General features: G+C 40.2%; 1 protein-coding gene across 1 annotated transcript; it reads right to left on the bottom strand.

The window, feature by feature from the left end:
• Positions 1-4,296: 4,296 nt before the first annotated feature.
• Positions 4,297-10,242, bottom strand: LOC117288394. The gene is made up of 4 exons (XM_033769240.1): positions 10,158-10,242; positions 7,593-7,649; positions 5,868-6,068; positions 4,297-5,036 (listed from the first exon to the last, which is right to left on the bottom strand). The coding sequence occupies exons 1-4, from the start codon at positions 10,165-10,167 to the stop codon at positions 4,753-4,755; spliced, it is 552 nt and encodes a 183-aa protein (XP_033625131.1). The 5' UTR covers positions 10,168-10,242; the 3' UTR covers positions 4,297-4,752.
• Positions 10,243-18,327: the final 8,085 nt, after the last annotated feature.

Below are 18,327 nucleotides of genomic sequence, written 5' to 3'. Positions count from 1 at the left end.
GTGAGCAATACATTAGGACAAAGTTTTGAGTAACAAAAGAAAGTCATTGTCATTTTGTGAAAGTAAACACGTATTGTGCATTATTGTTTTTCGTCAATATAAATAAAAACGGAAGTTATATACACTTTTTTCTTTCGGGTAAAATTAAGAATTTGTCATACATTGGCATCCTGATTCTTCTCTGATCTCACTGGTTTGTTGCTACAACTTCCTACATGTGATTTGAGGCATTGCATATTGTTGCATGTTGAGGTTTCTATATTGGGTTTGCGATAACACCATGTGTAGATATTGGGCATGTCTACTATTGATAACCGAGGACTTTAACAAAAGGGATCCGGGGAAAAAGTAACACCGGGCCACAGTCCTCGGTAGATTTTGTGTACAAAACCAAAGGGGACGTCCAAACAATGGGAGAACAAAAGGATGTCCTCGGTCTGCACCATAAACATTGTGTGTACTTGTTGGGTACACGATTTTCTTTTGAGAACTTGTATTGCTATAATATAGCAAGACAAGTATATTATATTCTACTACTGCGGAGTAGATCTTTTTTTTTACTACTCTGCGGTAGTGTAGAATAATAGCAAGACAAGTTATCATAATAACATTACACAGCTTAGACTTATAAACAACTGGTGTTACCGATGTACAACTTCTTTGTACAAGAGAAGTGACGAAATATCCATTATATGTTGTGACATATTAATACAAATAAGAAAATAAAACATACTATCTAAATGACCCAGTTCTCTGTTGGGCCCATCGTGACATGTGATTCATGTAGTATATTATTATTGTGTTGTGTAAAAGCCGCAGTCGCTAGCAATCTTTGGTCGCGATGCAAAAAAAACTAAAAAACAAGTGGCCTCGCTCAGTAGCATCGTTTTATTTTACCGCTTTTTTTTCAGAGCACACGTACCGGCTCGTGTTGATCGAGCGGGAAAATGAACGCTTTGTCATTTGCATCTAAAATAAACCGAACCATGGTTGTCAATTAAATAATACAGTACTTTATATAGTTCCTTACTGCTGCAGTACATCGACGTCGCCATGGTTACCCCTCCCACTCACCCTCCCCGCCCACTATGTTGTAGCGGCAGACGTGGTAGCCTTGAAGACACTGGACACTATTGATAATTGTCAAAGACAATACTTCTCACTTGGTGTATCTCAACATATGCATCAAATAATAAACGGGGGCAAATTTGAGCTCAATTGGTCATCGAAGTTGCAAGATATTTTATGAAAGAAAAAATACCCTTGTCACTCGAAGCTGTGTGCTTTTAGATGCTTGATTTCGAGACCTCAAAATCTAGTTTTGAGGTTTCGCAATACAATTCGTGAGAAATTACTTCTTTCTCGAAAACTACGTTACTTCAACGGGAGCCGTTTCTCCAAAACAATGGGAGAACAAAAGGATGTCCTCGGTCTGCACCATACACATTGTGTGTACTTGTTGGGTACACGATTTTCTTTTGAGAACTTGTATTGCTATAATATAGCAAGACAAGTATATTATATTCTACTACTGCGGAATAGATCTTTTTTTTTTTACTACTCTGCGGTAGTGTAGAATAATAGCAAGACAAGTTATCATAATAACATTACACAGCTTAGATTTATAAACAACTGGTGTTACCGATGTACAACTTCTTTGTACAAGAGAAGTGACGAAATATCCATTATATGTTGTGACATATTAATACAAATAAGAAAATAAAACATACTATCTAAATGACCCAGTTCTCTGTTGGGCCCATCGTGACATGTGATTCATGTAGTATATTATTATTGTGTTGTGTAAAAGCCGCAGTCGCTAGCAATCTTTGGTCGCGATGCAAAAAAAACACACAAAAACAAGTGGCCTCGCTCGGTAGCATCGTTTTATTTTACCGCTTCTATTTCAGAGCACACGTACCTGCTCGTGTTGATCGAGCGGGAAAATGAACGCTTTGTCATTTGCATCTAAAAAAAAACGAACCATGGTTGTCAATTAAATAATACAGTACTTTATATAGTTCCTTACTGCTGCAGTACATCGACGTCGCCATGGTTACCCCTCCCACTCACCCTCCCCGCCCACTATATTGTAGCGGCAGACGTGGTAGCCTTGAAGACACTGGGCACTATTGATAATTGTCAAAGACGAGTCTTCTCACTTGGTCTATCTCAACATATGCATCAAATAATAAACGGGGGCAAATTTGAGCTCAATTGGTCATCGAAGTTGCAAGATATTTTATGAAAGAAAAAATACCCTTGTCACTCGAAGCTGTGTGCTTTCAGATGCTTGATTTTGAGACCTCAAAATCTAGTTTTGAGGTTTCGCAATACAATTCGTGGGAAATTACTTTTTTCTCGAAAACTACGTTACTTCAACGGGAGCCGTTTCTCACAATGTTTTATACAGCTCCCCATTACTCGTTACCAAGTACGGTTTTATGCTATTAATTATTTTAGGGGAAATGCCTTTAACATCGACGTCACACTTTGAGGCTCGTGATTAACGCCAGAGAGTGGCCTCTGGAGTAAGTCAATCCCCGTCCATCTACACCTTTCACCCACATTCATATGCAGACGACCGCAAGTGCGGCTAGGCTGTCAAACGTCACCTCAGACCATTCAAAGCACAGATACAAAGTGCTACGTCACTGCACGTTTATCCAATGAAATGATTGTATCCACTGTGATCACTGGTTCTGAGAAGCAAGTTCCTGTCTTTATCCTTGCGGATAAATACATGGGAGCAGTCTACAGAGAGGCGTGGTGTTAATGACTAGAGCAAGCTAGTCGAAACGTTGAGACCAATTCAGAACTGACTCCGCGGCAGTACAGTTAATTACGATCCTATAAGCTAAAGTAGTAGTCCAGTCTATTTTCTATACCATCCGTCCTGGTTATAATTAAAAAGCAGGACAGTTCTTTTCAGAACTGAGAAGTCTCCCGAACCTCCGATTATCTACTCCGCGGCAGTAGAATATAGCAAGACAGTTCTCTAAGAACAAACTCTACCTGGCAAGTAGATACACACATGGTGTTACCGCAAACCAAATATACATTGATACCCCACCATGCAATGCCTCAAATCCTATATTTAAATGTTGTTGTCTTTGTTTCTGCTTATGTCCGGAACATGTCAAACTAGAAGTTAAGAATTTTTTAAGGAAACAAAAAGCTTAGAATTATAAAACATATAAATTTCAAACAAATTAATCTGAGTATCTGCCTTTATAGGCGGCAATGAATGAGTATAAGCACATAACATAGAATTTGAATTTGAATGCAAACATTTGGAAAATGTTTGCCCATTAATGAAATTGAATGGTTGACCAGGTCTTGCTGCTGGCTTTAACGAAATTGAACGAGTCTTGCGGCCTAATGAAATTGAATGATTTTATCTGACCAGTGAATGCTAAACTTTTGAAATTGAATAACTCTTTTTGAATGTTGATTCAAAGTGCATTCATTTTCAAAACGAAAATGAATGAGCCAGGAGTTAAAATGAATGGATTTTTGCTGAAATTGGCCGGGAAAACCTAAACTATAATAAGGAGCAACAGCTATACGGCCCGTTTAAAAGCCGTGTCTTGTGTTTGGATTACTAACTTGTGAAAAAAACTTTATTAAAACGAGTCGTGTAACAAAAAACGAACAACACTTTGAACCATCGAACGTTTAATTTTATAAAGCAAGTACAGGTTTATTTTTCCCTTAACACATCAATTCCACCTGCATGCGCTGTGCGAGTTTTCCCTAAACCCAATATTTAATACAGTCTAGAATGCTGAATTCCGCACGTTATTTTAGATTTGTACAAAATCGAAGACCATGACACTCAAATAGTTGTTTTGAAAACACAACTCCCAAATTGAATATAAAAGTATATACTGTGTGTTTCACCTTCAGTTCATGTTAATTTACGGTATGGGATCGGGAACACACACGCAGGGGTCAACATTCAGGAGATGCTCTGTGTGCGTGTGCCCCCCCCCCCCCCCTTCCTGATCCTGGCTCTGTCTGTGCAGCCTGAAAATCTGGGCCCAATTTCATTCCGCTGCTTAACAGTAAGCAAATTTTCGTGCTTACTGTAGCAGACAAATTTGCTTAAGCCTTGGCGTATTTCACAGGTTAGCAGAAAAAAATTCAGCGACCATATTGCGTGTTTACAGTGGATTTGCATTGTGACGTCATTTATTTTCGTGCGGTTAGCACCGGAAGGTTAGCATGCCTTTTCGTGTGCTTACGGTTAGCAGCGCTATGAAATAGAAATTGCACAGTAAGCACAAAATCGGCCGCTAAGCAGCGCTATGAAATTGGGCCCTGACGTGAATAACGCCAGAGACCTGCCTCCAAACCGGCGTGTACATTTACCTTTGGCCTACATTTATTTCACACAGAGATACGCAGTCAAATTATATGTCAGACTTGAAAAACTGAGTGTGCTGTTTGGCATGTTATGTCACTGTGCGCGCGCGTTTATCCAATATCATTGTATCAAATGGAATCACTGGATCTAAAAAGCAGGTACCTATCTTAAAGACAGGGGCAGTTTACACACCAGCAAAATTCCAACCAATGGGGAATATGGAACGCTAGGTGGCAGCAGACTTACCAGATATATGTTCATTGTTTGCGTAGTTCTGAGCATGCGCACATTACCAATAACCATGGATTTACCCATTGGAGTCTGCTCCCACCCATAGTGTCACCAGAAGTCTCCCATTCACCATTCATTATTGAAGACGATTGCTAACATAGAAAATGAAATTGTAAAAAAGCCTGAAAGAGTAGAACCAGAGCTACAAAAAACCATGGTCTGGCGATCCTCAACCCGTTCACACCATTGCAGTCATTCCGATCACACGCACAGTACATTCCCTGCACATCGCTGAGTGAGAATAAACCAGCAAGGTAAAGATTGACAGCATCCGAGAGAAAAGCTGTGACGTCAGACGATTGCGTGCACGTGTGCATCTCACTAGTTGGGACGAGTGCACAACCCCTCTTCTGTCCTGATATTAGTGTAGACCCAACTGAAACAAAGCAACCAATTTATCTGGTCATTTCCTGATGCATACTGAACAGTGTTATAACTTAAAGGCACTGGACACAATATGCTACAGACCAGTATTCTCCATTGATGTATCCGAACATGTATAAATAACAAATCTGTGAAAAGTTGGGCTCAAGTTAGTGGTCATCAAAGTTGCAAGAAAAAGGGGGAAAGAACTCCCTTGTTGAACAAATGTGCGTGCTTTCAGATGCATATAAAAGGGCATCCGGCCTGACGACTTTTTAAAATGATATGTTGGTGAAACTTTTCTCACAGTTAGGGAAGCCGTTTCTCACAATGTTTTATAACTGGCAAAAATATTCCCTGTGTTTTTGTAATATTAGCAAATGATAAAAATGGGGTCAATGAAACTCGTGTTTAGTATCTTTTAAATTATGAATTTCTGTTGGAAAAAAATGAAATGATTATTAAAGGGAAGGTACACTATTGGTAATTGTCAAAGACCAGTGTTATCACTTGGTGTATCTCAACATATGCATAAAATAAAAAACCTGTGAAAATTTGAGCTCAATTGGTCAACGGAGTTGGGAGAAAATGAAAAAAGAAAAAAAACACCCTTATTGGACGAATTTGTGTGCTTTCAGATAGGAATAAAAGACTTCTAGCTAGAAGTCTTTTATTATTTTGGTGAGAAATTGCCTCTTTCTCAAAAACTACGTTACTTCAGAGGGATCGATTCCCACAATATTTTATACTATCAACATCTCCATTGCTCGTTACCAAGTCAGTTTTTAAGTCAATATTTGTTTTGAGTAATTACCAAATGTGTACCTTCCCTTTAAGGACTTACGTAGAGGAATGCTGACGGTAAACGAACCCTCCCATTTCTCACAGGCGACAACCTCGTTCCCATTTGAGCTTTCCTGACACTCTTCTTGACTGACACCAGTCGGGTCAAAGATCTCGCATGCCTTGTTAGCTGAGAGGCCGGTCTCTACTAGGCTGTTGCTTGCCGCCAAATTAGTGCACGTATGGCAGCGCAGTGAAGTCACTATACAACACACATAAATAAGCAATATGTTATTGCATGTTTTGCAGCCTGAACATCTGGGCCCAATTTCATAGAGCTGCTAAGCACAAACATTAATTGCTTAGCATGAAATTTCTTCATTGATAAAAGCTGAATACCAGTAACAAGCACTATGCAACAAATGGAAATTTGGCTGGTAATCCTGTTTTTATCTGGGAAGAAATGTTTTGCTTAGCAGATTTTTGTGCTTAGCAGCTCTATGAAATTAGGCCCAGATGTCACACTTCTATCTGCCGGGCCGGTGTGGAAGGAGATTCTGTCCCCCGGAGGTTCGGTTCCCCGATATGGCAATGCTAATTTCCCATTTATGGGGAACATTATCTCGGGGAACTAAATTACGCTTCTGTATATTAAAGTTACTACTATCGTAGTGCTTTCAGTGGGGATTGGTTTTATTTTATTTTAAAGACCAGTCTTCTCAGTTGGTGTATCTCAACATTATGCATACTATCCAAAAAACCGGTGAACATTTGAGCTCAATTGTTCGTCGAAGTTGCAAGATAATAATGAAAGAAAAAACACCCTTGTCACACGAAATTGTGTGCTTTCGGATGCTTGATTTCAAGACCTCAAAATCTAATTCTGGGGTCTCGAAATCAAATTCGATGATAATCACTTCTTTCTCGAAAACTACGTCACTTCAGAGGGAGCCGTTTCTCACAATGTTTTATACTATCAACCTCTCCCATTACTCGTTACCAAGTAAGGTTTTATGCTAATGATTATTTTGAGTAACTACCAATATTGTCCACTGCCTTTAAATCGTTTCAAGAAAAGGAATGCCTTAAACAAATTCAGGAACATTTTTTTAAGGACGGCAATCAGAAAAAAACTCGCCTCCGGGACAGATTTCCCCATGGCACCGGATCCTGCCAGATGAGCCTTTGACCTCACATCCGTTTCACAAAAAAAGCTTCGCATTCAGTTCTGCACGTCCCATCCACCCGCTGCATGCAATGACCTAAACTTGTGGACAAGTCACACGCGGTGAGATAACATCGAAGTCTTATATCGCACGTATCCACCAAACAAGGTACTCAAGGCGCTGAGTACATACAAACTTTCAAAAAGATAGGTTATTGCAGTGATGAATTTTGAGACCCAATTAGTTAGCACCTGACAAGGAGATAGTCGAGTTGTTGCGGAGCTGCTGTAATAGTCTCGCGGGCCAGCAGTACGGCGACGTCTGGTAGTGACCGAAAGTGCAAGCTGACAAACTATATCACCTCCGACCACTCATAATTCAGATGTGGTCGCTTACGTCACTGCCTGTTCATCCAATGAAATCATTGTTACATCCAATGACTTGATTGGGCCTGTAAAGATCAGTGCATGTCTTTATGGGACCAGTCTGGCGTTCCGTAGGCCACTGTGTAACGAGTCAAGGATTGAAAAGGGTGTGGTGTACAAGACCGACATCCAAAAAGAAGAAGAACAAACAAAAACAACAACAAAACATAATGGTTGCGTAATCTTTTCACTCACCTACGTTAACAGGACCGCTTATGAAAACTAGCAAGACAGCCAAGACGTTGAACCAAACTGCAGACAAAGTAAACCACAATAAGATATGTTTGTACCTGCTTTTTACTCGTGTAACGGTTAAATATATGACACCAAAGGTGTCACCACTGTGATTTGTTTCTAATAATAAGGGGCGTTACAATGTATACTTCACAATATAATTAGTGGTCTGTATACGAGTTTTACAAACAAATTTGCAGCAATGAAACAGCGACTGCACTGAGATAATAGATACATTTTGCCTTTGTTTGATAATTTCAATAACATTAATGTTAACATTGTTCAACGGAATGGTGTGCTCTAAATGCTATCAATTGCAACTATAACCTGAAAATAAATTCTGCATGTTGATTTTCTGAATCCCTACTGAGCTGGTCATAGTTAAACACGTTTCATTTTTGTTGTTGTTAACATTGAAAATATTTTTGTATTGTTTCCTTCTAGCTAATCTTGTTCTTAATGTACTTTGGTCATCAAGTATCAAGACACCATAGGTGATCCCCTGATAACTATAGTAGCAGTCAATATGAATTTGTATTGCGATAACCGTTTTTGTTTACATTGCGTGTCAGATGTTACTTTGCAATCATAACAGTCATGTGTCAGGCCTTTAAAGTATAGATTAACTTTGGCCATCGGATAAGTTTTGTGAGCAAAACAAATCCAAAAACATTTTGTATATAATGTTCTTGAGAATTTGATTGAATCGTATTTTTGTTTAAAGACACTGGACACTATTGGTAATTGTCAAGGACCTGTCTTCACACTTGGTGTATCTCAACATATGTATAAAATATAACAAACCTGTGACAATTTGAGCTCAATTTGTCATCGAAGTTACGAAACAATAATAAAAGAAAAAACACTATTGTAACACGAAGTTGTGTACTTTCAGAATGATGCTTGATTTCGAGACCTCAAAACATAATTCTGAGACCTCAGAATTATGTTTCTAAATCAAATTTGTGGAAAATTACTTCTTTCTTGAAAACTACGTTAATTCAGAGGGAGCCGTTTCTCACAATGTTTTATACCATCAACCTCTCCCCATTACTCGTTACCAAGTAAGTGTTATGCTAATACTTATTTTGAGTAATTACCAATAGTGTCCACTTCCTTTAACTAAGCCGTCATTTAAGGACCCATAAACGTGTGTACAGACATTTTCTAACCCTTTTTTGCTCACAAATGACATTTCTATCAGATATCATGAGTGACATTGCACCTTTAAAAGCAATACCGGGGAAATTGTGGTTAATAATCTAAAGGGGGAAAAAACATAAAATAAAGCAAAACGGTTTCCGTGTTTTTAGTTTCATTCTGATACACCATTCTTTTTAAACATTGTTTGGTAGAAAGATGTATACGTGTATTCCACTTTTAAAACATCTTGCTACACAAACGGATGCAAAAGCTTTTTATAGACCAACTCGTCCGATCCAAGGCAACGTGCCCCTTTAATTTTGGCACCCCCAACGTGGTCGACAACGACATTTTAAAAAGATGACGAATTTCTTTTGAATTCAATGATGACCTGATGTAGAGTTCAATTATCTGAGACAAACAAGACATTCATGCAGTCCATAAAAATAAAAACACACACACACACACCCACACACAAAATACACAACAAACAAACACCCCCAAAAAAACCAAAGATCCAGCACAAAACAGACATACAGACGGGCAGGCAGACAGAAGACGGACAGACGATGAACACACAACTCCCCACATGATAAATCTAACAACAAGACTACAGACAATAAAAGACAAATACAAATAACGATTGACATGTGTTCAACTGCAAAATAATGTGTTTGTCATGGTCTCTTATTCTTGATTATTTGGCCTACACATAAGCATTGCGTTACCCAACGGATGAAAATAACACAGAATGCGAATAGTTGATCATACTCTATTTTTCTGCAACAGCAAGTCGTAAGCCATCCGCAACACAACACTTGTTGGTTTTGGTTTTACTGTCCATAATTGAAACACATAACGGCTGACACATAGCATGCATTGTTCAAAAGCTGATTGTGTACGTCAATTTGTCACCCGATAAGCATCGGTTTGCAATTCATTTCCTCTCCGTCGGTAGTGTTGAGGGAAACAAAATAAAATGGCAAAATATACACTCTTAACTATAGCATTACATGCATACATGTTTGGAAGACAATATTGGCACTCTGGACACGTTTGGTATAAATTTGTCAAACACCAGTATTCTCACTTGGTGTATCCCAACACATGCATAAAATAACAAACCTGTGCAAATTTTGGCTCAATTTGTCACCGAAATTGCAAGAAAACAGTGAAACCCTTGTTGAATGATTACTTTAGGTGATTTCAGGTGCATAACAAAAAGGCTCCAGCTTCAGTTAATTATTATTTGAGTGAGAAATTACCAAAACAAACTACCTTGATTCTTCAGAGTGCGAGCCGTTTCTCACAGTGTTTTATACTACCAACAGTTCTCCATTGCTGGTTATCAAGTTAGTTTTATGCAAACCAATGTATACTTACATTTTCCCATCGTTTGAACAAGTTTGAACTTCCACACACTGTGTAACGAGCTGCCAGTTGTGAGTTATTTTGTCGCGTGTCAAGAGTTATATAGATTTGGTGGGAAACGATATCACCTAATTGTGCAACAACTTCCTGTTGAACTTTGACAAGAAACAATAACAACGAAAGTGCATACATTTCGGATGAAGCACGGATGGGATTACAAGGTCTGGGTAGGCCACATTTTTTTTATGACAGTTTTTATTTTATTTTTACTTTTACCCTTCCCTGGACGCCCTGTGCTCGTTTTAATTGTATAATCCGAAGAATTAAAATAAATTTAAATTAAAGAAAATAAACTACCAGGGCCCAATTTCAAAGAGATGTCTAAGCAGGAAATATTGCTTAACAATTTCTGCTAAGCAAAAATGAGCAGGATACCAGTAATACATTTTACTAAGTAGGCCTACTTGGTAGTTTGGCTGGTAACCTTATTCTGGTAAGCGTAATTTGTGTAAAGCAAATAGAGAGGTTTCGCAACGTACGGATACACATAGAGATACCGATACGTCGACACTTTGTGTGTTCACGTGACGCGTATCTGCGACGACAGTATTTTGCATACACGTTACCAACTGATACGGGAGCTCATACACGTCGTAGAAAAACGGATACTGTTTTGGAGACGTTTGCTGTATTTTTGTCCCAGATCAAAAACATTTCCCACGGAATTATTTTCACTTGTATCGTGCTTGCTATAGACAGAAAATTGTTAGTCATTTGCAAGCAAAACGATGAAAAAATGCAGTGTATAAAACCATGATAAAACACGGGGTCTCTATCGGTCATGTTTGTCAGAAAAACACTCATGATGAATGCGAGCGCACTCAAGTGAAACATATACAAGTACATATAGTTTGCGAAACAAAATCCAACACGCGGCTGGCGTGAACGGATACGGTTATCATATCCGTATCTGTATCTGTATCCGTACGCTTGCGAAACCTCTCTAATGTATACTTTGCCCTTGTAAAACCAAATAACATGACCAGCCGTAGATATAATGAAGTTGTAATGAGCTGATTTTCGGATGCAGGAGGTGAAGGGGAACAAATTCTCACTTTCCTAAAGCATGAGTCATCATCAGCATGTTTTTTCATTTTTTATTTTTATTTATTTTTTTACTCGGCATGTCATGGCTGAGCGGTTAAAGCCATTATACACTTTCGGTACAGAAAAAAAGGTTCACAGATTTACAAATATTTTACAGGGTTTACAGAAGGTAATGGTGAAAGACTTCTCTTGAAATATTGTTCCATGAAATGCTTTACTTTTTGAGAAAACACTAAAACAATATCAATTCTCGATAGCGAGAATTACGGATTTATTTTAAACACATGTCATGACACGGCGAAACGCGCGGATATACAAGGGTGGGTTTTCCCGTTATTTTCTCCTGACTCACATGACCGATTGAGCCTAAATTTTCACAGGTTTGTTATTTTATATATAAGTTGTGATACACGAAGTGTGGGACTTGAACAATACTGTTTACCGAAAGTGTATAATGGCTTTAAGAGCACCGGATACAGACTCTGGTGTTTGATGATCAGCAGAATGTGGGTTCGAATCCCGGTCGTGACATTTGCTACGTAAAATAGGAAGGCAATGCTTTCTGCTCTCTTCTGGCTGATGATACCCACACATCCGTATGGACTGTAAAGTGGTGACCCTGTTTCAGCCCTAGGAGTAGGTGGCAACGGCCTCTGGAAAAAAATGTAGCCCACACCTTGAAGTGGCCTTCAGGCCTTATGTGTCTCAAGACTTGCATAAACAAAAAAACTAAACAACGAAAAGAAGAATAAACTCAAAAAGCAAAGGCACGCTTACCACGTGGCTGGAATTGTTTGACCTCAAAAAGGAACTTTTGTCAGAAGAGGAAGTCACGAGATGTGAAATGAATAACATTGATTTATTTATACATTTTTTTGGAAGTAAGTGGATCGGGTTTGCGGTCGTATGAACTTTAGACCACACTCTTCATAAAAAGGGGTATAGTTCGCGAATCTAAATAACACTGCAAAAACTGGGATGTTAAAATTTCCACCATGGGTGTCGTCACATATAGGCCTATAATAGAGAAAAGAGAATCAAAGTTAATATCATAGGGTGTTACAAAAACAAGCAAGGACAACAAAGTTGTGCTAACCAGAATTACGTTATCAGCCAACATACAATGTCACATGTACAATTTTTCATTGGAACCCTGCTCATTATTACTAAGCAGGGATTTTGTAAGCAGCATTTTCTGTTTTTTAAGCAGCTCTATGAAGTTTGGCCCAGGGCCATAGAGACGAGGCAGCGTCCCACAAACCGAACTGCCCGCTCATCTTCATCCTACTTCATCAGTTCATCCCTGCAGTCGCTTTGGCAAGAGGACCTGCCTAAATCCGCCTTGCCATGCATCCACTAGTCTTGGTTCAGGACTCTCCTGGATTTGTAACAAGAAAGCGCGCTATCACCCCCAACGCGCTATCAACCACGAACCGCTATCACAGGAGAGTCTTGGAACATTCGTTAAATCTCCCCCCAAAATCGGGGGGAAACATAATGTGCGTGCGTAGGTTTCCCGCAGAGCCCGCCCCTTTTTTGGGGGGAGATTTAACGAATGTGCCAAGACTCTCCTGTGATAGCGGTTCTCGGGTGAGAGCGGTTCGTGGTTGATAGCGCGTTGGGGGTGATAGCGCGCCCTGTTGTGACAAATCCAGGAGAGTCTTGAACCAAGACTATGCATCCACTAAAGAGCCTACACTAGAAGAGGAACGAAGCCAAGCTAAGAAGAGCTTGTATTGCTAAAACGTAATACTTGGCTCAGCTGAACGAATGCACCACAACATCGTTTACGTTGGGGCAAAAGGAACATTTCAAACATTATTGTACCAAGGGCATGCAGACACAGCCTAAACGCGTTGTTTTTGTAATGCCAGGGGTGTTCACGCATCCCGCAAAATTCACTGTATTCTTCTTCGTGCCAAGACTTTGGCAAACGATATGCAAATCGCTTTGTTATGCAAATGAGACGCTTCAGCGCGTATCGCGTGCTTTAGTTTCCAACAGGTTGCTTTGGTCTTACACTTCATGTACAGTGGACTGGTTGGCGTTTGCTCGTCTCAACCAGTTTTCTGTTCTTTCAAGTCGAGCTAACTGTCAACGACACCAGCGACTTTGGTCTTATATTGGTAGCTCAGATAAATGGCTCCAGTGGATTGTGTAAACGTCCTCATTACATGAAGTCGTTGAGGATTGAGGACTAGGAAGTTGATGACATTGAGGTTGAGCTGTGGGGTCCACTAAAGCTCCATAAGGGAAGCGGGTAAAGTTTTCTTGGAGACAGCTTTAGAAAATACATCCACAACATACAGGATTATGAATTTCCCTGTAAAGCTTTCGTCGTTTTGTGAGCTCTTTCCTAAAGCTGGCTTCAATCCCACTTGTATGCCAAGTTACAGCAGGACTTATTGACATCAACATTAGGGCCATGTCTCCAAATAAAAACGAACCAAGCCCGCGGGACGGGCTGCAACGCACAGCCAACAGGCCGAAGAAAGCAGCGCTGGACCACCCCAGAGCTCAGCAAAGACGGCTATATACAGCTACGACCGCCGTGTGTTCAACCCGGAGACACCAGAATGTGTGTCCACGAACATAAAGTCCAAGAACCCGGAAGGTAAATGACCTAATAATGTTTTGAGAATTCATTTTCATAACTATCAAATTCTTTATATATCTGAACTTATTGTTTTGTCGTGTTTAAAGGAACACGTTGCCTGGATCGGACGAGTTGGTCTATAAAAAGCGTTTGAAACCGTTTGTTATGAAATGCATATGGTTAGGAAGATGTTTTAAAAGTAGAATACAATGATCCACACAAGTATCACTCAAAACTGTACGGTTTTCTTTTTACGTCGCGAACTATCGCCTGCGCCTTGAACACCCAGCAGGGTGGATATGTGCGCATTACAAGTCTTATTATTATATATTATTATTATTATATCACGGTCGGCCATTTATGGGAGTCAAAATTGTGACTCCCATAAATGGCCGACCGTGTTATTGGAAGAGGTAAAAAGAAAACCACGCAATTTCGAGGCATATTTTGTGTAGATCATTGTATTCTACTTTTACAACATCTTTCGAACCATTTTATAACAAACCGCTTCTCAAAGACCAAATCGACCGCGGAGAATCTCAAAGAAAAAAAATGTCCTTTCTGCCCCTCCCCCAATACTATGAACTGTGTACAAACTTCTTGTGATAGCGCCCTCTTTTTGGAAAAGTTTCCGTATGGCGCCACCACTTTTTCATTCGATATGAAATAATATAGTATCTTATTTACCTCAATGAGATATCCCTTTTTGTAAAAATGAGTGAAAAAGTGGTGGCGCCATACGGAAAGTTATCCCTCTTTTTAATCCAATTCCAGCCCATGAGTATTTTTGGGCGCCAGACTCTTTTTAATCCTCTTCCAGCCCATGTTTAATTTGTTCCCATCTGGGGGGGGGGGGGGGGGGGGAGTCTCAAAGAAACCATTTCCCTTCTGCCACTCCCCCAATACTGTGAACTGTGTACTTGTGATAGCGTCCTCATTTTAATCTTCCTCCAGCCCATGTTTCACTTAAAGGAAAAGGTGTCTCTTCTGCCCCTCCCCACAATACTATGAACTGTGTACAAACTTCTATTTAACCCCATTCGGCCAATTTTATTTCCCATCGGGGGGGGGGGGGGGGGGGTTAGAATCTCAGGGGAACAAATTTCCCTTTTGCCCCTCCCCCAATAGTGTGAAATGTGTACACTGATATAGCGCCCTTTTGCATTCCTCTTCCAGCCACTGTTTCATTTCCCATGGGGGCGGGGGTGGCAGAATCTCAGGGGAGCAAATTCCCCTAGTGCCCCTCCCCCAACTGTGTTAAGTAACTTCTTCTGATAGCGCCCTCTTTTTAATCATCTTTCAGTCCATTTTTAATTTCCAATCGGGGGGGGGGGGGGTTGTGCTTGAGTAGAATCTCAGGAGAATGATTTCCACATAAATCCAAGAATTATGAAAGTAAACGCTGGAAAAGTTTTGAGATGTGCCCCTTTCATCATATGAAAAGTTGATAAGAATTAGACAGTGCAATATCCATAAAATGTAAGATTTTATGATATCTTCAATTAGGGTGTGTACAAATTTGCCTGCTAGAGGTCCAGGCTCTGTGGCTCTTTGGTAAACATGTGATGTCACAGGTCACATCGTCTGTATAAACAAACATAAATATTATGTTCATGATGTTGAATGCACAGGCAACACACAGAAAGTATCAGGCGGAGTGACAAGAAACATTTACATGACTGGGTTGGTTTATTTGACTTAACTTGAAGTTAGTGAAACAGCCTTTACTTTCTTGTAATACCATTAATTTACAGATCCACTCTATTACCACCATAAACGACCAAAATCCAACTTCACAATGTCTTTAATTTTCTGTAATTGATAACTGCACTTTGTAAATTGGACCCAATTTCATAGAGCTGCAACGTAAAGCAGAAAATGCTCTATGCAATTGACTTCTGATCGTGATTTGAATAGGGTGGCACATAAATTGGGTCCGAAAATTCCTTTTGTTCCGAAACCCGTAACTTCCAACACCACTTTGTTCCGCTGACTCTATGTTCCGGCACCCCTTTACTCTGACTGCTCCGGAGCAGTCACACCATGTCGACACCATGTCGAAATATGGGTACTGGAACCTAATGGTTTCGGAACATAAGTTATCCGAACATGGGGCTGTCGGAACAAACGGCAGTCACATTGAAAAGCAACAGAAATACTACCATATATGGTGGCTTTAAAGGGACATCGCAAATATATATTGACGCCAATATTCGTGACTTTTACCCCAAGTTGCAAATATTGACGCCAATATTGACGCCAATATTCACGACTTGGCCCAAAGTCGCAAATATTGATGCCAATATTGACGCCAATATTCACGACATGGGCCCTATGTCGCAAATATTGACGACAATATTGACGCTAATATTCACGACATGGGCTACACGTCGCAAATATTTACGCCAATATTGACGCCAATATTCACGACATGGGCCCTATGTCGCAAATATTGACGCCAATATTGACGCCAATATTTACGACATAGCCTCAAGTTGCAAATATTGACGCCAATATTGACGCCAATATTCACGACATGACCTAAGTCGCGAATATTGACGCGAATATTGGCGCCAATATTTACGACATTGCCTCCAAGTCGCAAATATTGACGCCAATATTGACGCCGATATTCACGACATGGGCTACACGTCGCAAATATTTACGCCAATATTGACGCCAATATTCACGACATGGGCCCCAAGTCGCAAATATTTACGCCAATATTCACGACATGGGCCCCAAGTCGCAAACCCGCTCAGGCGTGAATATTCATTGTTTTTTTTAGCAACCTGGGTAGCTGGGTGGGCAAGAAAATAGTCTGGCGCACTGGTCCCGATCTCGCTCGCGCGCTCTGACAATAATATCGTTCAGCATTGTGATTTGCGTGCACTGACGACTGCCAGGATGTAAGTTCGACTAACAAAAATGGAGACTGAAAATCGCTGCATGCAACATAAACAATGTACACATACAACAAGGACTACTCGTGCTGCGCCGCGCCATGCGTAGGAAAGTACAGCCAGAGATCGGTGGGTCTGGGTGCCAGACTGTGTGGGAAACAGACTCCCCAAGTTGCTTTAAAAAAAAATCACGCCTGAGTGGGTTTGCGACTTGGGCTATGTCGTGAATATTGGCGTCAATATTGGCGTAAATATTTGCGACGTGTAGCCCATGTCGTGAATATTGGCGTCAATATTGGCGTCAATATTTGCGACATAGGGCCCATGTCGTGAATATTGGCGTCAATATTGGCGTCAATATTTGCGACATAGGGCCCATGTCGTGAATATTGGCGTCAATATTGGCGTCAATATTTGCGACATTTGACCCATGTTGTGAATATTGGCGTCAATATTTGCGACTTTGGGCCAAGTCGTGAATATTGGCGTCAATATTGGCGTCAATATTTGCGACTTTGGGCCAAGTCGTGAATATTGGCGTCAATATTGGCGTCAATATTTGCAACTTGGGGTAAAAGTCACGAATATTGGCGTCAATATTGGCGTCAATATATATTTGCGATGTCCCTTTAAAGCCACCATAACCATAATATAGTCCAACAATAGGTGTAATAGGGATACGTTGCCTAGGATCGGGTGAGTTGGTCTATGAAAACGCCTTTGAAAACCGTTTATTATGACATTCATATGGTTAGACAAAAGTAGAAAAATCGTCGTGTGCCCGGCAAAAGGGCGTAAGGCCTTACGCCCTTTTGCCGGGAACATAAAGTAGTTCGTCCCAGTAACAAAAGGACGTAAGCAACAAAATGGCTCCTGACATGAAAAATATGTCATTTTTGTTTGTTCTTTTGCTAGAATTACCCTGAAGACATGTTTCCCCATTCCCCATGCAGAATTTAACCTTTCTAGAATGACTTTTGCATGGCAACAAATTTACCAAACTTTCCCGCTCATAATTCTTGAAACACAAATTTTAACATAAATTGCTTACGTCCTTCTGCCGGGAACTTTCCCTTACGTCCTTTTGCCGGGCACACGACGAAATGATCCACACAAAATTATGCCTCGAAATTGCACGGGGTTCCTTATACGTCATGAACTAACACTGCACGCCAGGGAGCCAACATTTTAGTTAGCAAAATAAAAGGAAAACGCAATTTCGAGGCATGGTGTGAATCACTATAGTTCTACTTCTAGAACGTCTTTCTTAACAGTAATTATGCATTTTGTTACAAACGATATCAAGCGTTTTTTATACAGACCAACTCGCCCGATCCAAGCCAACGTGTCTCTTTAAAGGCAGTGGACACTATTGGTAATTCCAGCATGTTATATTTAAGCTACCTACAACCAAACTTTTAAAACTGTACATTGTCAACTTTTTTGAATTTTTAAGGCAGTGGACACTATTGGTAATCACTCAAAATAATTGTTAGCATAAAAACATACTTGGTAACAAGCAGTGGAGAGCTGTCGATAGTATAAACCATTGTGAGAAACGGCTCCCTCTGAAGTA

Source organism: Asterias rubens, chromosome 3 (genome assembly GCF_902459465.1).
Source record: "Asterias rubens chromosome 3, eAstRub1.3, whole genome shotgun sequence".
NCBI classification, from domain to species: Eukaryota; Metazoa; Echinodermata; class Asteroidea; order Forcipulatida; family Asteriidae; genus Asterias; species Asterias rubens.
Note: the sequence above shows the minus strand (reverse complement) of the source record. Positions and strands in the feature narration are given on the sequence as shown.

Bases quoted from the DNA above. Each gene is read 5' to 3' on its own strand.
- LOC117288394 (XM_033769240.1), bottom strand. The intron at 6,069-7,592 runs GTGAGTGAAAAG...TGTGTTGTATAG, and splicing joins AAGCGGTCCTGTTAACGTAG to TGACTTCACTGCGCTGCCAT. The intron at 5,037-5,867 runs GTAAGTCCTTAA...GCTTTGTTTCAG, and splicing joins TACCGTCAGCATTCCTCTAC to TTGGGTCTACACTAATATCA.